The 23,747-nt window shown below is 36.9% G+C and overlaps 1 protein-coding gene across 2 annotated transcripts in view; it reads left to right on the top strand.

Annotated features, from left to right (window-relative positions):
- The window catches only part of stard13b (StAR related lipid transfer domain containing 13b), a 65,672-nt gene that overhangs the window by 9,319 nt on the left and 32,606 nt on the right, over positions 1 to 23,747 (top strand). The window contains exon 5 of one of the 2 annotated variants that reach the window (XM_028045489.1): positions 6,317 to 6,350. In XM_028045489.1, the coding sequence (XP_027901290.1) occupies positions 6,317 to 6,350 (34 nt within the window). Of the gene's footprint in view, positions 1 to 6,316; positions 6,351 to 20,424; positions 20,826 to 23,747 lie in introns of those variants that run through there. The other variant, XM_028045491.1, reaches the window with a different exon arrangement.

Raw genomic sequence — 23,747 nt, 5'->3', positions numbered from 1 at the left:
TCCAAAATAAATTAGGAAGGAAGGTGACAAATAACATATTCTCCAAAACCTCTTGAACAAGGTCCACTGTATAATCTCTTATATGTTTAGCTACTGCCATGATGCTTTTGATGCATTTTTGGTTTCAACAGTGTGTATTGAGATTTAGAGTGGAATTTTTAGTGTTATGTGATGCAACAATTCAGTACATTTCTTTTGCCATGAAGTGCCCCCAAGTGGTTACATAATTGTTAGACAGATTAATCAAAAAGTATGTACTGTTAGTTCAAGCAAAAAGCATTCAGAGGGGAATAAATCTTCATTAGTGCAGACAGACTGTCTGCATGACCTAGCATTACATGACGTTATATAGTCATTGCTGCAATTTTGAAATTGGACTGATTCTGTATGAGTTCCACATCTTAGTATTTTACATAACAGCTAAGGGTAACTATTGCCCTGTCTGTTGCAACAGACAGGGTAAAAGTCCTGTCACATGCATAGGAAAGCAATGCAGGAGCCACGTTTGACAGAGGCATGGATGTCAAGACCCATGTCTCAAAGGCGGTGCCACTGCACCGTTAGATGCATCCCTACTTCAATGCACCAGTGTCAAATGGCTGAATTACCTCCTAAGCATGCAATCAGAGTCCTGGATGTAATTACTTTATTCAGATGTGTTCAAGTAGCAATAAATCTAAAAGTTGCATTATCCTAGCTTGAGAAAATTAGCGTTTGTGACCACGTGACTCTGGTATCGAATCGACATACACAAGGGGTCTTAAAATAATGCTCTTGAGGGCCAGCTTCTTGCAACTTTAAGACGTGTCTGTGCTTCAACTCACCTGACTTAAGTACCTAATTATTATTATCCTGCAGTGAAGTTCTGTATTGCGTCAATAAATGTTCGGTAGGCAGTTTAGCTATTTGATTCAGGTGTGTATGACCAAGGATGAAACACCAGCCTTCGAGAAGTGGTGTTTGAGATGCCTGTAAATCACTGAAATACAAGACAGATATGCAATAGTCTAAATAGGGTATTAGAATGATTTTTCAGTCAAGTTTTAGAAAGAATTAAGGGATGTACGGAATGAAATAATTCATAAAGGAAGATGAACTCATTGGCAGCACAACAGATATTTCAAAACTTTGTGCATAAAATGCTTTCTCTTGCAAGCTGCACTGAAAAATTAGGAGTTTGAGACCAGTAAGTTTAATTATGTACCAGTATGCGTTTGGTTCCGGTTCCACTTAACGATTAAAATAAAATAGCCATGACTCAGCATTGGTGAAGGTCCCAATTGCAGAGAGGAAACAGGTGGGTGAAAAATTGTTTTTTAGTAAATAATATTTACCAAAGAAATCCTACAAATACAGGGTCTACATTCTGGCATGAGTGATTGCATATCAGATTATGCATACACATGAAAATACAGCATACAAACACTAAGATGAATGAAAGGCACATTTTATGGGCTCCTGAATTTTTTTTTCTGAAACTTAACTTTTTAATGTAAATTATGCCTCATGCTAAATGGTTTCCCTTCCTGTTGGTGTGCTACTTCAATCTGGGGGCATAAATCTCTGCCTAATGCAGCAGTGGAGTATAGGCAATTGAAAACTGTGAAATCAGTAAAAGAGACGACAGAGCTGCAATTAGGCTTGCAATGATCTATTAAATGCCAACATTTATGACAATTTTATTGCAGTTAAACTTTAAAAGTAAATTAAAATCACTTCTGTCTCACAAGAATTGGTAATAATCCACATATCTTTAATAATTGAAGTCTGCCAGATTTGTCTTGTAGAAACAGTACCCACAGAGAGAGCAGCTGCTACATCTTAGGCTCCAATCAAACCTAAAATGGTGAATAATAAACAATTCTGGACAATTTTTGATTTGATCAGTATCTAAAATTGAGAGAGTATTTCTATCCAAATGTACAGAGAAACTAAAAGCGGACGTCTGCACTTCCTTTATTTTATTTCTTTGAGATTGTTGGTTCTTATCAATATGCAAACTCTGCAAATCTCTCTAGTATTCAGCATTAATGATTAGGTTTAACTGTTGTGTTTCCAAACAACAATACAGTGCAATTTAATATTAACTAACAATATGAGCAGCAGAGAATGATAAACTAGGAGAAGATTAAAGAAAATGCAAGGACTATTCAACCAGTGAGACATCTTTAGCTATCTCCCACTCAAGCTCAACTTTTAGTTCACAGTCAATTCCTTTGTTTTTGGGTGGTTTTCGTAGTAGATATCTACCAGTTTTTTTTCTGATTTGGTCCGAGTTTCTGCAACTGAAACTCGGGATGGAGGATGGATCTCCCTGGTTCCTGAATTTTTTTTACAGTGAAAGCACACCTATTGTATTTGACAAAACCAAATATGACAGGTGATTTTGTCCACTTATCATAGTAATCGAAACCCTAGTAATCGAAACTAGGGCTGTAACAAATCATCAAATGATTCGCGTACCTTGATTATTCAAATTTCTTAAGGCAAATTATCTGTCTCAAAGCTTTGTTAAATTATATTTTACTATTTGACGAACTGTGTTCCAGCCAGGTGATTATTTGTATTGCGTAGCACACTTAGTTTCACCTATGACTTGTTGACAATTGCTAATAAGGGTTGCATATATGAGTATTTTGGCTGAGAACTAACTTTGATTATAATAAGGATAAATACCTTTTGGTGCTGATACAATTTTAGTCATCCTGTTTTTGGTAAAAACAAAATAGCAATTAAATAATAATAAATAAAAAAAAAACTTCTTGCTATCAAGAGTTTGCTTCCTGAGATTTTTTTTGTCTTGGCAGCAATGAATCGTACATAAGGGCCTCTCTAATCCATATGGAACATCTGGAAGCAGCCTATGATAATGTCAAGTCTGATGCAGTCTTGGAGTCTAAGAATGGTGGACATGCTCAGACTGGTAGAACTGACAGAATTGAAAGATGTCTTGTTGATCTACCTGTAAAAAATGTTTTGGAACATGTGGTTTTTTTGAAGTTTAAAATCTGAAATTCATCTCATTCCCTCCCTGAAGAACAACTTCATGATATGCAAAATGTTTTTGTGTTGATAAAGATTGTACATTGTTGAAAGAAGCTACAGTACATACTAAGGCTTGTTTCTTCCTCAAATTGGGACATGTAGAGGAGATGTAGAATGCCTTTCAAATAACAGGAAGAAAACCAAAATTTGTTCTTATAAACACAGGTCAGAAAATATCTTGACTGTATAAGACTCTCCTGACTCTACTGATGACTTAGTAACTTATTAAACTATTAATAACTCTTGAAGTTTTCCAAATTGTGTCAACTACCTCAAACATCAGTACAACATCTTATTGAGGTTAAGAGAAATTGTGAAGAGGAAGGAAAATGGTATCTGTCTTTTAAATGTGTGTAGCAAATAAACATCTTAAGAGTGTGGCATGGATTTGCATTTAGAACCCTCTCCTCTAATACTTCTAAATGAAATCACTGCACAAGGCAAGTAATTTGCAAAAAGAATTTAGTTGTGTGTGTTTTACTCTTTAACTTGTTTTGTCACTTAAACTGGTGGAAACATGTTTATTTTAGAAAGACTGCATCTAAAATCAATGTTACATGTAGGGCAGGCAACTCTAAACTGAACAAATTAAAAGTGGAGTTTGCTTATGGAAAGTAAAGCTTAAAATTTAGTTTGTAAGCTCTACTGCAAGCAATGTCTATGGCAATACCATGAAGAAAGTGTGACTTCTTAACTAGAACACTGTAACCTTAGTGTGATGTCAAGCCCAGTTCGGAGTTCCAACTTCCCAGGTAATTGAAATGCAGCATAATAATGTCATTAGGCAAAATTATGTAAATCTCTAAAATTTTATTTGAACAAAAACAGCTAATTTGAAGATACATGAAATTATCACAGCTACAGATTAAATTGCCTGTGTATTGCTTGGATGTACCACCGAGTGAACAATTTTATCAATAAGCTGTAATAAATAGTATTAAAATTAAATGTTGCGGTCAAAGCCAGCACACACAATATAATACACACACACATACTGTAGTTTCCCTGTTGTTGCTGTTCAGCATAAACTGTGATTCCACTAATAGTGGATGGAGACATATTCAGGTTAAGTATTCTTACATTTAGTTGCTGTTGACAGTCTGTCAGCTGGACTGACTGGTTCTGTATCCGCCTCTTTGGTTTGTCACTGTGTGGGGACCCCAGACATCATTCACCCGCACAAACCTGTCACACCACATAAACATCCTTGTTGATGCAGGCAAGGGGAGAGTTTTCCAGTTACATAAAAACCCCGAAATAGATCCTCTTCTCTTCAGTGAAGGATGTCACTTTTTCCGACCTGTAACCTTTGACATGTGTCATTCGTCTAGATACAGCTGCCCTGAATTGGGGGGACGTGTGTTTAATGCAGGTCAGATCTTGAGATATGCTGAGATATACTTTCTGCACAGAAAGAATCGGAGAGAAGACCATGCCAAATCCGTACCTCCTCTAGGGTGAAACATCTGGTTTTTGAGTTCTAATCTTCAGAGTTTATTTTTGAATCTGGGGCTGACGGAGGTCCATGGAGACTCCCTGGACAGAAACCTTTAAAAGTGCAAAGATAATAATCCTAGTTGTGTCCCAAGTGTTTAAATCTGTGATGAAATTCTGCCAGACTGGCAGATTGTACTATCAGTAAAGAGGGACATGTTGTGGCTATTCCTCTCAGTTTTCAAAGGTTGCTATTTACTACTCTGTGTGTTTAAACACATGTAATATTGGAAACATAGAAGTGTGAGTCAGACATTTATGACTTTGTTTTTCTGTCTCCCAAAAGTGGATTATTGAACCAAGGGGGCTACTGAGTGGTTGAGGCAGCGCAAAGTTCACCTATGTTCATAAATTTAGCTGTTTGGCTCATTTTGTTTTATTTATTTATTTTGCTAAAATGTAAAAGCATTGCAGGATGCTCATCCAACCAAACAATTTAATACTGCCAACATTTTTGTTTTCATGCAAGCACTGGTGATTACATCTCTCACTGCCAATGCAAACTCATTTAACTTAGAAGATTTTGTCCAAATTAAAGTGAAAAAAAAATCCCCTTGGTAAATTCAAATTGATTCCCAATTGTCTGCTATGATGAGGCCTGTGCAGTATTGTAGCCGACCATCCTGGGAGGAAAATGGTCCAAGTGAGAAGCATGCAGGTAAATCAGAACATTATGCCACAGAGAAGAAACATTCTGGAACTCTTCCTCAGAAAAAAGCTAAAAAATAAAACTGTTGTTGTTTTTCTGGGTTCCAATGCCTTTTTAATTAACTACAAATTTAACCACAATCACATGAGACATCTTGTTTTACTTTTTTAAAAGTTACTAGAAAAATTCTGTCTTTATTTTGAAAAAGAGCTAGTTTACATGAATACCGTTTTTTTCTTTTTTATGTAACGTGCCAAATTCATTTTAATGACACCATCTCAAGAAAATAACGATCAATATATATGGATGAAGAACTACTATAGTGAAATTTGTTGATATATATGGATTATATATAGATTATTTCAAGTGCAAGTTTTGGGTTCTAAGTTTTAATTTCAAAAAATGGATTAGAGTACATGATATTTAATATCATGGCCACAGAAGACAGATTTGGAAATAGTACACAAAAAGCAGATTAGTAAACAAGAAATATTTGAGTTAAAATGAGTTAGTCTTCTGTCGGTTTTCTATACCTGCCTAGTACTTGCAGGATTTCTAGAGACATGCTGCCTCTCTAGTGGTCAATGAGTGAGATTAGAGCACATCCTGGACAGGTCATCAGTCCATCACAGAGCGACACAGAGATAAACAGTGCAGACAAGCATGCACACATGGAATCTCACCTAAATGCTATTTTCTTCTGGTTTTGTAAGTCGCCTGCAGTACAATAAAGTATAGATAAGAACCTCATAATGCTGTGACCCACAGCATGATTTTACCATCTAACCGTTTTATATTTTCTTTTATGGAAGAGGTCATCAAAGATTGATCAACCTTTTAATCCATCTTAACCAATGTTTGGACTAAAACTTCTATTACAACAACATGAACTAAACACAAGATATACCTCAAACTTTGATTTAGTTTCTGAAATATTACCTACTTCACTATATCACTGCAAGCTGAGCTGCTAAATAATGCTACCTCTGCGTTATTTAGCTGCTGCTGTGGAAAAGCTGTATTGATTTTGTCATCACAGCACTGATTGCAGCCGTGCTGAAGAATGCAGGTACACATCTGCTCCTCAGCAACAATTACTCATATTTTGCTTCTGTTTCTGCCTTGCAGATGTTTCATAAGATGACCAAAGCAGCTGGTGCAGGTAAGATGTTTTTTATTCTCTTCCAGACATTTTGGTAAGCGATGCTCATGTTGCTTTATAAAATGTTATTGCTACTGCTGCCTGAGCGTAGAGAAAACTAGAGTTGACCTCTAAACCTTAATGTTTTTGTGGATTTTATTTTCCACAAATGTAGGCTTTAGGGAGAGCTGAAAGACTAAATATGTATGTAGTACCTTTTCATGCTTTGAGTCTGAGACTGATTGGCAGGGTGATTGTTGGGATAGCAGACAGTGACCTTGGACAGCTGGTGGAGAAAATTTAATTATCAAGGGATTGGATAAATGGATGTAAGACAAAGTTGCTTTTTAAATAGATGGCTGGCTAGTTTAACAGGAAACCGCAGACATCTGCTCATTTGCATTTGCACATTAATGCTGAATGGCTGTTAAGGTACAAATGATTAACTCAAGGCAGAACTGAACAGAAAAAGAAGCTTCAAATCAATGATGGCTGTGTTGATTCGAGTGTGTTGGTATCTGTCTCTATTCACTGTGACTGAATCATTGATCAAAGATAAGCCTGTCATCTAACGCACTAAACCTCGGCATTTAGAAACTGTGAACAACTGAAAATCATTGAAATCTAACAGTGTCTTGCAAAAGCACATCCATTAAACCTTTTCAGATTCCAATACATCATATTCACAAATTGTATTGTAATGTGTTTTATTGTGATTTTTCATGATCAGACAACCAAGGCAAGACAGTGCATGGCTGTGAAGGGACTCTGTAAGAATAGATGTTGCAAGAAATGTACTTAGGGCTATCACAGTAAAGGGGACTCAATACCAAGTTACACCACACTATTCAGATTTTTTAATCTAAAAATATATTATTCATACTCTTTCTAGTTTGCAGTTATATACAATTTTGTATCTACCACCTAACACCCGTAATATGCTTTCATAACTGTAGTTGTCATGAAGAAATATGAAAAGGTTCAAGGTGTATGAATATTTTGGCAAGGTGAAGCGTATGACAGGGTCAGATCATTTAAGGAATCCCTAATCTCGGTGTCGTACTGTAAATTAAAAGCTTAACAGATTATAAAAATCTCCCTGCATCTTAATCCCACAATAAGCCCTGGCCTGCCTGCTGGCATTGCTCAAGCTCCAAACAATGTTGGTAAGATTGATGGTCACAGGTGTCTGCTCTCTCCCTCCCAGCCTGGTGGAATGTCCAAATGCACATTCTTTTATTTTTAACGCCTTTCATATGGTCCTCGCTCACAGGGATGCAGTTAAAATTAGGCACCGAGCCAGATCATTGTTTCTGTTTTGCTGAGGGGAAATATTTGGCCTGCTGTGATATGGCCCTTGAGGGGCAGCTGCAGGAGTTGGGTGGATGCCATTTTGGACTCAGGTTGCGATCTCACATGACCTCAGTTGTGCACGATGCTATCACACAAATAGAGTAAACAAGACAAAAAGATATAAATCGATACAACATTTATTGAGCAGTTAACTAACGTGAGGTCTGCTGCTGAATTATGAGATCTATGCCGAGACTTTCTGCCAAGAGATTTTTTGGGGGGGAGAGAGAAGAGTGAAACTGAGATGTTTATCGACATACTTGTGTAATTCTGTTCTGATTATTTAAAACAAGATCACAGACCGTGTCAATGTCAGTTTCATTTACTTTGAGAGTAAATAGATTCTACATGTGGTCTTAACCTTAACCGAATGATAGAATGACTTGGAGATGAATAACGCTATAAAAAAAGGGCAAAGCTGGCAGAGAGTCAAACATATTAGGTGTGATTTTTTTTTTTCTGGCTGGATTTTACGACTGAGCTGTCGAAACCTCTTTTAAGACATGATTATGGGACAGCCAGATGGTTCTCACTATCGACCATAATAACACTGTCCATCCTGTTAAGTTGATATTGTCCAGGAGGGAGAAAAAAAAACCACATTCCTGAAGATGAATTTCAAAACAGCAAAACAGCTGCAGGAGAAGTATTGCTGCTATTGTTGAGGTTCCTAAATGTTCAGTTTTAACTGCAAGCAATGGATTTCTTTGTTCTAAATGCTCTCTGCATCACCATTTTTGACCATCTTGATCAGTGCTTTGGTCTAATTCTTTAAAATGTTAACGTACTGTCTTGCTAAGCTATTCATACAGTTTTTATTGCATTACGTAACTTTTCAACCACAAATTTAATGTATTTCATTTGGATTTTGTTTGACTGACCAATAAAAAGCAGTAAAAAAAATTTACAAAAAGAAAAAAAAAAGTAAAAGTGGTGTACAAACATTTCAGTCACCTAATCGGTTCATTCTATATTATACTTTTTGTGTCTGTAATTTAATTTCAATGTAAATACAACTTTTCTGTACTCGAAAGGACTATAATCTGGAATGGCAGTAAAAAGTCGTTCTAAAATCCATTGTAGGTGATATCCATTTAAAAATGAGTTAATGAATTGTACAAAAACATAAAACGTGGACTAACATGTTTTAGTAAAAAAAAAAAAAAAGTGCTTTTAACCTACTGCAGCTAATGTTATCTTCCTGAAAAAAAACAACAACAAAAAAAAAACATAAAGACTCAGAAAAGATGTGCATGCAAGTATGGAAAAATGCCCAAACCTCAATTTAAAGGGTTTATTTTCTGAAGACATTACTTAACATCAATGTTAACCGATCGTCTTTAACTTTTCAGCACATGAGCAGCCGAAGGTTCCTCATTTACTCTCACACTGTGAAATTTATCTAAGGAAATCTATTCCCTACAGCCACTTTAATTTCAGCGCAAAAATTAATGGCTTCCTCTGGTGATAGGAGGCAATTATGTTCATCCATGAAAACCGGCTGTCTTGACATTAATCTTAGAATTAATGAAACTTCAGAGGCAACCTAAAGCTTGGATTGCTTAGAGAGATACAGCATAGATTTAGAATACAGAATCAAACATTCACATGTTCGTTGATAACAAGTTAGACTTAAATTTGACTAACTTGATATTTTACAATGATTTCTTCATAGATGACGTGTATTTTGCAAGCATGCTGACACATTTCAGACATTAATTTAGACCACCAAAATGAATGTGACAGTGTCCAAAGAGAAGCAGCTGTGCAGAACTGAACAAATTCAAATTTGCATAAATACATGTGATTTGTTATGATAAACATCACCATCCCACAGCAAGTCAGTGGGGAAATAAGACACGTGCAGCTTAACCAGCACTCTGTGGCCCAGAACTGTCAGGAAGAGGCTTCCCTCTTGGCCTCTGCGGTCTCAACCAGCCTCCGCGCATTTCCCCAGATCTTCCCTCTGAATAAATATACTAATCTACTCTCAATGTGGAAATCTCAAGCTGCTGATTAAAAGTAAAACAAAGAGGATACTCTGTGAATCCCTTGGAGACTTCTGTCTGTTTGTGAGGAAAGGAACGCAAAGCCTCGTGTTGTTCGGACATAGTGTACCAGTATATGGCTCCAACGGAAAAGCTGTAGAAAACATGGAAAGAGGATGTTTTAGCTTGGTGGTAGTGTGAAATGTCAGCCAGTTATTATTGATTACCAAGAACAACTTTTGTGCTTTTCTCAATTTGTATTTTAAGACTGTGTTCTGTCTAATAAGCATGTTTAGCTTCTAAACATTCTAGCAGAAGGGAAAATCAGTGGATGGAAAAATGAATCTTGGATATAAATATTCTTCCTCAACAGCATGTTTGCTGCGTGTTTTCTTCTCAGTTTGAAAAAACAGCAAATGTTTTGTTGAAGTAAGATACATCTCTTAATAATTAGGCTGCTTTGTTCATGGTTATGATGCTAGAAGCTGGACTGTTGCTGGATCAATGGGCTAAACAAACTTTTAGAAGAAATGGCCTTTTGATGATATTTGCTGTAATGTTTTCGCACTTTGTTGAATTCTCTTCTTGTGGGTTCGAAAAGGAAATGATAAAACAAATCCTAATTATTTTTGGTAACTAAAGCAGCATTGTAACTAAAACAATTTGACATTTTACAAGATTGTTTGAGTTATGTTCTGTAGTGACATTTTCCTCTATGAGAGCTGCTCTCCCTGTGGCTTGACTACTCTGCTGTGCCCTTTGTCTACACTATCAATCTCTGTTCCAGTTAAGAAAGAAAGCACCAGTGGGTATTACATAATGTCTGTATCTTAGTAATGTCATCCGTTCTGTATTTTGCCTCTTGTGTGCTTCTCAGCTGTCCTTAAAGTTCAGGGCTTCAGTCTTGCTAAGGGTCACTGATGGCGGAGGCCCACTGTGACCTCCCACAGCTGCAATCTCTTTCTGTCTCTCTAGAGTCCTGTAAGAGACTTTAATATATACATCCCCAATGCTCCACCACAGTACACTGAGAGCAGAGGACATGGTCTGAAATTTCATGATAAATCAAAAACAACACAAAGAAATGTATAACTGTGAAGTGTCTGAAAAGGTCAAATCTAAAAAATATATGGCACATAATTGTATTCTGCAGTGAATACTTTAGAGGACCATTTTGGACTTCAATTATGAAAGCAAATCTGTTTTTCCACTTCTACCAGATTTGTGCATGATTTTTCTGTCAATTTTTCTTTGCAAAATAGTTTAACCCCATTTTGATTTGTTGAAAATGATAAAAGAACATAAACTCTTATGTTCTCAATTGGATTATGGTCTGTATTTTGACTAGGGTGTTTTAACACATTAATTATTTCTATCCAAACCATTCTATTATAAATTTGAGGAACTCAGAGTTGATAGCAAGATGGTTGATGCTAAACACAAGGCAGTCCTGGAAGAAATTTTCTAAAAAAATGGGCAGAATTTTGTGATAGAAGATATTGTGACCAGATTATTATTGTGTGAACATGGAAAACGAATATGTATAACATTTCTCATCTTCGGTTTGAGCATAAGTTAATCATGGAAGTTTTAAGTTTTTGATGTGTCAAATGTCTTTTGAATGTTGGCATTTTTGTTTCTATATAATAATTATTATTATAATTAATAATAATAACTATTATGATTATTATTGTCTTTATTTATTTTGCACATTTGACCCCAATTGTTTTGACAATTGAGCAAAACTGGATTAAACAGAAGTTGTAATAGAGCACATCAGTTTACCATCACATTTTAAAAATGGCAGACCAGGGGTGCTGTGGTGGCGCAGGGGCAAACACGACCCACGTATTGAGGCCTCAGTCCTCGTGGTGGTGGTCACAGGTTTGATTCCCGGCCTGGCGACATCTGCCGCATGTCTTCCCCCTGTCTCGTTACCCTGTTTCCTGTTGAAATACTTTCAAGTAGAGGCCACTAGAGCCCCCCCCAAAAAAGGCAGACCATTTTTGTCCACATAGTACGAAGACTGAACCTGGGAATTGTGGAACTCCTTGATTTAAGGCTGCAGGGAAAATTAATTTTCATTGAATTGTGCCAATATATGTTCTTCCCATTTAACTGCTGAAGATCAGGTGCCAGGTCCTCTAAATTTATCATTTCTGCATGCAGCTCAGAATACAAAGCTCGTGCGCTGCCATGATGAGCGCATGAAAAATTCCACACATGGAAAGATGGAAAATGACTTGTGGTTTCCTGAGTGCAGAGGCCAGCTTGGCGGTTTGACAGGGAAAGCAAAAAGACGGGGGGGGGGTGGAGATGCCTGGTTGTATTTCTGGACTTCCCTTTTTATATACAATGATTTGTCAAGGTTGGGAAAACATTAGAGAACTATAAGGATAACCTGCTCTGAAATCTTTTAACATTTTCATCTCAATTATTGTGGCCATGTCTTATAATAATTTCTTCCAGGCTCCTATGCTGAATGTGGTCATCATGTTCAACAATTTCCATCTTCTGCTGGTATGAATTATTGCTGAGTATAAATCATCTGTCCATTATAGTTCGTGTTACTTCATGATGCTGCTTAATTCTACTAATTTTATATTTTCCAATTAAAGGAAACTGATTTAAATTTCTGATTCCTAATTACTCCATTCTGCCAATTGGAAATGAAGCAGCCAGTAAATTCTTTATGGAGCAGCTTTTCTAAAAAGACTAAGTTTTGCATGTGTGTGCATGTGTTTATGCATGTGTGTGTCTGGTGAGGAATTTAAGCCTGGGATTTGTAAACTAAGTGGAAGGAGACTTGGGCAGTTGTGTGAGGATGCAGTCCAGTTTAACAGGGAACATGTGTGTGAGTGTGTGGGACTATTATGTGAGAAGTGACACAAATGCTAAGAGGTTGGTCCAGCACTCAACTGCCACATAAAAGGAAATACAGAAGCAAGATTTGGGAAGTAATGAGCCAGGAAGGGACATGCAGCTCCAGGGCTTCCAACACTTGACAACAAACAGTCCACAGAGCAACTTAATTAAGGGGCACATATCATTATTTTTGCAACTACTCCTTTCCAATTATGTTCAGGCTTGGAGCTTGTATTTATTTACTTGACCAAAAGTGAAAAATCTGCTAAGACAAACCCCCAATACAAAGTAACAGAGCACATAGCTGAAATGAAAACATTCGGATTCATGAACTTAGGCATCAATGCATGACACAATGGCCACCAAAAGACAAAGTGGCAATAGCAAACTTTCCAGCTCCAATTCCTCCGCTTAGAGAATGAATGAACCAGGAACTGGCAGAAGAATTTGAAACCGAGGTGTGCAATGAGAGGAATATACCGTACTTTAATTCAATCTTGTCCACAAATCAACATTGTCTGTGATCACATGCTTCCACCTTTTCTGGATGAAACACAGTTGCTAGTCTAGTCATTTTGACACTATATTTAATGAATTTTCATCACCTGTAGTGATGCTTTTTTTTTTTTTTTAAACAACCAGCAACTGTTTTGCTGACATTTTCTTGTGTTACTGCAAATCTTTGGAAAGTCAAGAAACCTTTGGAGAGGGCACTTCCCTTGTCACAAAGCTGCCACAAGTAGCTGAGGGCTCCTACGTCTGTCCTGTCTCCAGCTGGAGGCAGATCAGTCCCATCTGGGTCCCAACTGCAAATAATTCACACATGTGCGAAGCCACCATTGGCTGATCTACCTAGAATCAGACAGGCAATTAAAAACGTTGTTTAACAGAAATATCTAAGCTTAAATAAACCACTGTATTTTTTTCTTGTCTGTTTTTGGTCTAATTAGATTGGTGATGTTGATAGTAATCAAAAAGCAATCTGAAATAATTGTTCTTTTAAATTACTTTTCTGCATTAAAAAAAATAACGGAAAGACAGACTGATTTATTTTAACATACTTTTGAGATTTTTCAATCTCAATATTCAAAGATACATGGAATTAGCCTTTATTTTTTTTAGGCCAGGACACGCAAGTAAAACTAAAATCCTACAAGAAATGTACATGTTGTGCTTTTCTGTCAGTGTTTCTAAAAATATAAGTGAACAACTCTTTTTTACATTCAGTGCTTTTATTTATAGGTGAAAGATGTTTAGCAATGTTATTGAGTTCTTTATATTCCACTGTTAAGAACTTTGTCATTGTTTTCCGTGCAAGGTTCTATATAAAAACTGTTTACTTCTTCAGAGTTGACTTCTTCAGTGGCCTCATGGGTTTTCCACAGAAACTGTAGGGGTTCCAGATGTTGCAAGGAGTCTAATCCAAATCTGTCCCACCTACCCCAGGCCTCTCTGTCCTCAGGTTGACAGAGCGCATGGAACAGCTCACACCAAGGTCTGTCCTTCTGCAGTGAAGCAAGGCCACAAGTGACTATGTGACTGGAGCTTTACATAGCTGTGCGCATCCACCTGCACTCAGATAACAAGAAAAAAAAACAGAGCGTGCTGTTTAAAGACGTTCTGTCCTGGGTCAGTGTACCGATGCTGCTTTCTTGTGGTTTCAGATGTGATTAAACAATCTGGCTCGATAATCAAAGCATGGTGGCAAGAAGAATCAGAGCAGTCTTCCTGTATCCTTTAGGCTTATCTGTGTCTCAGTTTCAAAACAGGACTTATGCTGAAGGAATGAGGTTGCGTATAAAATAGATTAGTTGGTTGTTGTAAGCTGACTAGCTGACTAAACACAATCTGTCATACAATGATCATATCGCTTCTCTCCACCTTTTCATGTCAAAGTGTCCTTGCCAAAATTACCAACCATGATGTGCTCATTATACAAAATATAAACAGTGTGTATGAAAAGCACCATATGAAAGACATATAATCAGTAGACATTGGTGGGCATGTTACGTATTTTGCACAATGTGCTTTGCTACTGCAAGCTCACATGACCACAACTCAGATATTGCAGCAAATACCCAGCAGCAGCATCATACCATGTTGTTTTGATGCTTAACTCACTTCAGGATGCTTGACACATTTGCAGCCATCACTTATATTCAGATTAATTAGACTAATTAATATTTGACAATTTGGAACCGTTAATAGAGCAGTTATTAATATATAATAAACTAAAAGAAGACAGTGACCTAGTGAAAAGTAAAATATCTGGTTCTGCCGCAGCAAAATATTCCTATTCAGAATACTCTGGGGATTTCCAGTTTGTTTCAAAATATGAAAATGTTTCCTTTTCTTTATTCTTGTATACCCAACAATGAGTATGCTCTAGGGAAGTGGGTGAATTATTACAACTCTACAGTCACCAAAGAGATAAACAGAACAGAAAAATAGAAATTGTCAATTAGATGGACTTAAAAAGATGACAGAATAGTACCTTTTGGCTACAAGTTTAGTCATGTCACGCTCTATAAGAAGTTACACTGCTTTCTAACCAAAAAGACAAACAGTCCTAGTGTTCATCCTTGCACACTGCTGTCTTGGCAGGCTGTTCCCGATGAGAGCATGTGCAGCTGCATGGCGTAAACTACTGTCTGCTATCAATCTCCCACAACTCTGCAAATTTCTACTCTTGGAACTTTATCAAATCTCTAGGTATTTGTCTCTCAACTTACAAAAGTGTCTGAGGCGGCACCAAGAAGAAAAATATCTGTTAGTTTGTAGAAATATCTATAAAATTAATTTATGCAGCCTTTTGTATATACAATAGTTTTCATAGATAAAATAGACTAACTTTACCAGAATAAGAAGTACTAAAAATGACCTCTACCACATAAAACACTGAAGAGACTCATCCAAGGAAAGTAACAGAACCTAAAGTATTCATCCAAAATCTGCTCATAATGTTAACTTTTCTATTTATTTTCTTTTTTATAAAGCGTATACTGTACAATACATTGTTTATCAACTTTATGAGCCAATTTTCTCTCAAAATATTAATAAATGATTTGTGAAAGACAAAAGATAGCATTTGCCATTTCATTTTAGTTCTTTAGAGGAAAATTTGTGTAACATAGAAGGGAAATTCCACTGGATAGAAAACTGTAAGTACATACTGTAGGTTTAATTTCAAGCAGCTGGTTTTTGTTGTTATTGTTGTTGTTTTGTTTTTGTTCTTGGTCAGACACTTAACTTTATTTTCTCTCTGGGAAGAATGCTAAGAAAACATAAACACCAACTTCCTGTTTGGACTTGATTCTTATTGGCTTATGTCATCCCTCAGAATATCATTAAATGTTATTTATTCAGTTATCCTGCCATCGCTATGCATTGTTGATTGCTATGGAGCTTAAATAAACCTTGATGTATGCTGTGCATCCTTAGGAGTTAATTCATTGTGGAAAAGGAGAACTAAAGCTGAATTTGATTAATAGTATTATATTTTACATCTGTGAGAATAACAAAAAACGAAACGCTGAGGGAATTGTAGCTCTGTGATTAAATTCTTGTTGCTCTAATAGAAACCAGGTGCAGAAAAGTGGTTGAAATGTTTTCCCATGCATTTTTTGTGAGCTATGCAGCCTTAACAGATTTAGAACTGACAGCATTACATGCTTTGTCATTCAATTAAACAATGGCCACATAAATGCTTGTCATGCCAGTTTTGGATTTTCAAGCTGCGTTATGCAAATGTTAATGCCATGAACTTTAAACCCTTTACAACCTTGTCATGTTTTTTTGTTTGTTTGCTTTTTCTATTTACTTTATTGTCAAAGAAGTCATATCAGAAATTTCAGCTCTCATAAAGAATCTGCACTTCATACTCAGAATTTTGAAGAATTGGATTGTACAGACCTGATCTCCATTTTGAATATGAATGATTCTATAAAGTACAGTCTGTACTAAAAGAAGAAACCGTGACGTTATAATTGACGTCCCACTAACAAAACAGAATTAGTGGCGGCTTTAATGCATTGAGACCAAAGTCAACTCCTCCTTTCCCAACCGCACAACCTAAAGCCAGATATATACCACATGTGTGGCTCCTCTGGAAAAACGAAGTCCATTTGGGAATATATGGTCAGGAAATTTATAGCACATGCGTACGATGAGCCCTCAGGGACTGGGATAGAGGTGGAAGAGAGATCTCCCCGGCTCCCAGCTCCCCCGATCCTTGTTTCCATTAGGCTGGGAAATGCAGTCTCCCAGACTTTTCAAGGGGGCCTGGTGTAAAACCTCCTGGCCAACAGCATGACCCATTCATGGAGGAGAAATCGGTTTCCTCACATCTGGGATTTTCCCCCAGCAGCCACAGGATAAGCATTCCACATCAGTCATCAGACATGAATGGAGGCAACACACATTTAGAAACTCTGCAAAGCAGATAGGTTGTTCACAAGTAAATATCAGTTTATCTGTATGTGTTAATCAAAGCTGTGAGAGGGGGTAGAGACGAGAAAGAGCAGATGAAAAATCATCAAAAGAATGTCCAGTTTTTCAGGAAAACGAGTGCTTTCTGGAGGCCAACTGGCCAAAACAAACAAAGGGTGAGTCAGTGGAGAAAAAAACTTTCCCAAGCTAACTGATGTTTCCTTCCCTTGCATCTGCTGTTATTTCCACTGCCAACCACTGCTCTAGAGGCTGAGACATTGTTTGGTTAATATGATCTTCAGCCTGATAAGGATCATCTTTATTCTGCAAGATATTTAGGCATACATGAGGAGCAGCACAGTGACAGGACCTTTGGTGATTCATATTGGAGGTCAGAACCTCACTGCTGTGTTTTCTTCTGTCACTTTTGCACATTGGTTTGACAGAAATTGTGTTTTCCTGTCAGTCTGTGTTTCCATTCCCACCTTTATTGAGGCTCTCTTTGCAGCCTGACATTGTGTCCAACTTTATTATCCTGTTTTCAGCCCATATCATTCCAAAGGATATCCAACGTTAATTTAACTTGATGATAGATATTTAATGTAATGATTAGTTAAGTGCCTCAGAAGGGAAAAACATTCTCACTTCTGTAGTTAGAAAATTTATTGCTGACATACAGTGTTCTGACTTGTGTCTGGTGTGACCATTTTCCGAAATGGTGCTTGACTTACCCTTCAGCTGTAATTGTGCGATGTGTGTTTGCGTGTGTGTGTGATCCTACTGGTTCATGGCATTGTTACTGTGCCACTGGCTATCTTGTGACCATCTGAGACATAATCACTTGGATCCAGCTAAACAGGAATCACTCTGAAAATAGTTTAGTTCTTCTACTGTGATTGAGCATTTTTAAAGGTTTGCTTTATGGGAAAAACATGCAGTCTATTTTTTAAGATTATCCAGCTATCTATTATCTTCTGCTAGGCATAGATCAGGTAGCAGAACCAAAAAAAAAACATGATGTCTATGATGTGATTCCTGGGGATCCCAATATGTTTCTTGCTTAGATGGTATATACTGTAGGTCTGCCTTGACATATCCTTCCAGCAGGACATAACCACAAAACCTCCAAGAGAAGGTACCCATGAGGTGTCTTGATCATATGCTCAAACCATGACTTTAGACTTGGAGCTGACTAGGCATAAGGCCAGGAGCTGACCTACATCCTGGCCGCATCATACTCAACTATGAACCAGTCCCTGAACCAGGTCTGCAAAGACCTGGCAATCCTTCACTTGTTGAAGGATTCCCAGTCCTTCTACAAGCCTAGGACTGGGAATCCCTTCTGCCACCCCATAGTCCTACAACATACTCTACAAAATACCTCAGTGACACGGTAACAAACTATCTCCAGATCCACAAAACGTCTGTTGACTGGATAACAGTAACTCCCATGATCCACACACAAAGTAAAGATCTGGTATGCTGTTCCATAGACAGAGCAAAGTCCACTTTGTTTTTCTTGGATGTGAGGTCAGACAAATTGGTCAGATTCTCTTTTTGAGCAGTCCAAAGCAGACGTGTCCAACTCCAGTCCTTGACAGGTTAAATTTTCAGATATTTCCCTGCTCCAACACAGCTGGATAAAATTGTTAAATTGCCACCTCACGGAGTTCTTCAAAGAGCTGGAAATTAACCATTGTTTGATTTAGGTGTATCAGAACTAATACATGCAGGATCACTGGTTTCTTGGTTAGTGACTTTGGACTCTACTCCCTTAGAAAAAAAACTTTTCCAAGAAAACCTAAGAAGTTCATGACTCAGTCATTTTGGGACAATTTTCATCCACCGTTGTACAACACTTTTCAGATCAGATATGATAAAATTGGAACTGTTATATGATTCATTGTCTATGCAATATCTCATTTTTATCAGCTCAGACATTCTTCTTTTCACAAGCAGCCCATGAACAGATCCCTGTATTTGCTCTCAAAACAAAGTGGTGATGTATTTCTCAGTGGGTTGTATTTCTTTTCTGCTTTTAATCATTTGTCCTTCTCAGAGACAAAAATGTGTCTTTTTTTCTTCTTGACACACCAGATCGTCATACTGACACTAAAAACTGGCCTTAGCTTATTCATCTGAGAAGCTGTCAATCTTCACCCACTCACTCCATGTGTTTTTAATAGGCTTTAACCTATTATAACAGTAATACTAGTTGGTGCCCACATAATATTTTCAGCTGATATTATATGACTTGTCTCAGGTGATGGACAGCCTGCGTGGGCATACAATAATAGAAAAGAAAATTCCTAAAATAATTCTGGTAAAACGATTATTGGTGCAGTTGTCCTGCAGGCAGCTGTAGCTGTAGGCTTTTAGAGAAAAAAAATGATGTTTATTCTTCAGGCATGAGCAAAGGCCTTCTTTTGTTTCAGGATTTCTGGTGCAAGCTTTTGTAATAACAAAAGTAAATGGTCCTGAAACTGAATCCGGGTCACTGTTAAAGAGCTGATTTGCGCCAACTTATCCGGAGAAAACTCACTGAACTCTAATCAATATTTAAAGCAATATATTGCTTTGAATATGTATAATTTAAAAACTGTATAATCCTAAAATATAGTTAGAAGTTTAGACTTTTCAAAGTCTAAACTTTGAAAATCAAAGAAGCTGATATTGTATAAGTACAAGTAGTGATACTTGAAGTGTATTTATTAATTTGAGCAGTACTTGCAAAATAAATCTTAACAAATGAATAGTGATCAGGTGGATGACTGTGAATTAGGAACCGATGACTTCAGATCCATCGTAACTCTGCTTCACCTGAGAGTTAAAAAACTACAGGTTTAAGAAGTAGGTCAAATCACCAGACATTTAAGTACACATTTTGTTTATTTTTTAGTGCAATCAGCACATTTTAATACACAAGGAAACCGATTTAGATTTTCAAGGGTGGGTTGGGAAGAAACTACTGACTTTCAAATTACTTAACACTGATTTGAAGGGAAAGTTTTGTTGATTTTATCAAATTGAAATCGGTCATTTTTATATCTGAGTAAAAACTAAAATAAATACCATGTCCTTCTATCAATCAAAAAAAGGCAATAGATTAAAAAAAATCCTTTGTTTTTGGCCCAACATAAGAAAGTCCAATCCCTCTTATATCTCTGTTTAAACAATTTCAATACACTTGAAAAACCTGATATTCACAGATTTGAGAGACCTTCTTGTCTGAAAACGTAAGAGAATCTGTGGTCTAAGCTTTTCTTCAACATACATTTCAAGTGTTGTGAGATCATCTGTTGTTCCTTGCGTCATATAACAGTAACAAGAAACTAAGTACATTCTAACCAATCATAATATAGTGAACTGGGAATGCCTATGATTCTTTCGGTACGTGAAGGCATCACGGTTGTCTGTGCGTAAATCACTATGCACACACAATAAACCCAGGAACACACACGCACATCTGGGGGGCAGTATGAAAGCCTGTCTCTGTGCTTTACTGTCACTTTCTCACTATTATTAGTTTCATTGATTTCCGCTTAAGTTTGAGGAATATATTTCTTTTTTTTTTTTCTTCCACGAAAATGTTCAGGAACTATTTACCAGCGTTGATGATGCAATAAAAAGGAACTTAAAGCCGGGAATGCATGATTTTTTTTTTTTTTTTTTGAAAACTTTTTTTAAGCTGTGTGAGGTAACAAACGGATTTTATCATGCCGGAGTTCAGGTTTTGAGATGACTTCTAAAAGATATTCAGCGAGGCTGAAGCTCCGGCGGTCTTTCAGTGAGCAGCTGCGGAGCTCCACGTCCAAAGCCTGGGATTTACTCTGGAAGAATGTCAGGGAGCGGAGACTGGCAGGTCAGTAACCCGCTTTTGGTGCACCCTGGAGCCGACGCACATAAGTGGAGTTAAGCGCTTTATGCACTACAGTTGGATAAATGCACGGGTCAATTAATTTAATCCAGGTAGAACCGATTTATTTAGTGAAAGACCCTTGCTTTAACAACATATTATAATTTTACAGTCAGAAGCGTGAAGAAAACAGTTTCTTACATCTGCTAAAAGTTTGACTCTAATTTTCTATTTCCCTGTTGTTCCTGAGGTTTGACCTGTGATTACTCAAGTGATTACTCAAGTAAAATCATTAACTCATTATGTAGGCAACTATAACACAATATCCTAAACGTTCTACTATTTAATTTAAAACAGCATTTTTTTCTATGCTTTGGGGGATGTGGGAATAGATTGAGTTGATTTTCTTTTTAATTCTAGAAGCAAATTATTACTAACTAATATCATGTTTAGAAATAAAACATCGCCGTATCCATTGTGCTGCTTTGTTACGTTAATTTCACCAATACAAAGGATAATGAATTTATTGTGGCCGCAAGGGGGCGCTGATGAGCCATTTTAAATGTCTATGAAATCAAAAGCAAGCCTACACTAATTGAAAATTAGCATTAATCTGGCAAGAATATATGCGGTGCAAAGTTGTCTTCATGTTCATAAAACAAATTCAACACTAATAACAATTTTATCTGTTAATAAGACTGATCTTATGCAGTTAATAATGTTCTACGTTTAAATTCTTACGGCTTGCCATAAAGTTCCGATTTTAATACATTTATACAAATGTATTAATACATTTATACGTTTATACAAATGTATTAATACATCTTAATACATTTGGGTACATTGTAACAGTAAACAGTGTCTTTCTGAGAGATCACAGATCTTACTAACCTTCAGTTGCTTTGTTTATTTTTAGAAATCCCTGACTGCAAATAAACCAACCCAGACTGTTTCCAAGAAATGTGTTTCTAATGAACCAGACAATAGATATTTGGCTTGTCCAAACAGCTGTTTATCAGGAGGACAAGGCTGCAAAGCATTGCTTAGTAACACTACTCTCTATCTATACCCCTCAGCCTACCCACCATCACCCATACAAACTCCTTTTATTCCCAAACACATTGTTTTATTTAAAAAATAGACATATAGAAAATAAAAAAAGCTCAGATATGACCACATAATTATTTAAAAACATAGAAAAAATACAACAGAAGTGTATTTGGCACCAACATAGCAGTAGAACCAGTTTGAAATCAAGTAGATTTACCGATCCACCAGCCAGAGATCCAGAGATCAGAATTTGGCAGTTTTCTCCTGATCTGCCCCGATTGGTGATCAGAAGGTATTTAGTTAGTTTTGCAGCAAGCAATAAATAACCATTTTTAGTCTACAAACACATTAACAAACTGCATGTTGTGATTTAATACACTTTCTTTGGATTGATAAGATTAAGATTAGGGAAATTTTATGCTTTGATGCATGAAAATGTCAACTTGTTAGTCCTCTGATTTCCATTGGATTCAAAACTGGCACCTGTTTCATAGAACCTGCAGCTATTTTTTTATTTGATGTGTTTCAGTCCTAGATTAAACTTTAGATTAGATCTAGATTTAAAAAAAGACTTTGCAGGTCAAAGACAACCTGAAATCTGTGTTGGCCAGGAAATGTCAATACACATCTCTCAGTATCACTTAGTCTGACTTTTCTGATCTTAAAGCTGCATGCATTATCTAGGTCCTCTAATAGAATTCAACACCTTGTGCTTATAAATTCAGCACAGGTTGCAATAAATCAAATAAAATCACAAAAAACTAAATGTGCATTCTAAATATAACATCTTAAAGCATAAATTTTAAGTGAAATGAATGAAACAATTTATTTAGAGGCTAATGTTGGGAGTGATGCTACAAGGTTCTGTAGTTGCGTAGTTTTGCCACTAGATGCAGTGAACTAACCACACCAGCACCACAGTTCATGTGGGAAAGTGGCATGAATTACAAAAACCCGCTTGGTCTTCATCAGGCATGCTGAAGTCATGCAAATGGAGACCAGATGTTTTATGTGATATAAAAACTCGCTGGAGTGCTGTACTTGTTTAGCCTGTGTGTTTTGTGTGTGAAGTCTGACGTTTGCTTGGCTCTGAAGTGCTGACCTCACTGGTAAAGCAACTGAGAGCTGGGATGAATAGTACTTAACACGTTAATCTTCTTTACTTTTATGTCAATGTATTAAAAGGGAGTAATCAAAGTAAGTCTGAACTGTAAATATATCCAGTGAATATGATTGGGGCACATACAAAACACATTTATTGTGAACTCTGAGAAGATTTGGCTTTTTTTTCTTACATTTCTAAGGTGGCATAATTTACTTGGTTGGTTCACAGTGCCTTTGCTTACAAAACTAGTCCTATGCTACAGGCAAACAGCTGAGAACGTCTTTCACAAAGCAGACATTAGTGAAATCACAGGGTGAAGCTAGATGTGTATGGAATTTGGATCACATTTACGCCACTGATGGCAAATTTGTGGCTCATTGCAGATGAATTTGGCCAGTCAAGAAATAATATTATGTGTGTCACATCACAGAAGATGACCTATTTATAACTTAGGACTGATGGATGGCTGCTGTCTCCAAGAGTCTCAGAGTGCTCCATAAAACATGTCTGCCAAGGCACTAACTGCAGCTTGAGATGTTGACTGGAAAAAAGAAAACGCTATTTAGACATTTCAGTTTAAACTGAGGATATTTTAAGTGTCATTAAGCAAAGGGCAAATGTGATCGTATGTTGAAAGTGATGCGTTTGTGATTAAAAGAGGTTTGTTCCAGATTAATTGCAGGAGGAAAAAGATAGATTTGAGCTGTCACAATACATTCCCATAGGAATATTTCAAAAACGTGGTCCTTGGCACCAACATAGCAGGAAAGTTG

The sequence above is a fragment of the Xiphophorus couchianus genome, chromosome 18, assembly GCF_001444195.1.
Source record: "Xiphophorus couchianus chromosome 18, X_couchianus-1.0, whole genome shotgun sequence".
NCBI lineage: Eukaryota > Metazoa > Chordata > Actinopteri > Cyprinodontiformes > Poeciliidae > Xiphophorus > Xiphophorus couchianus.
Note: the sequence above shows the minus strand (reverse complement) of the source record. Positions and strands in the feature narration are given on the sequence as shown.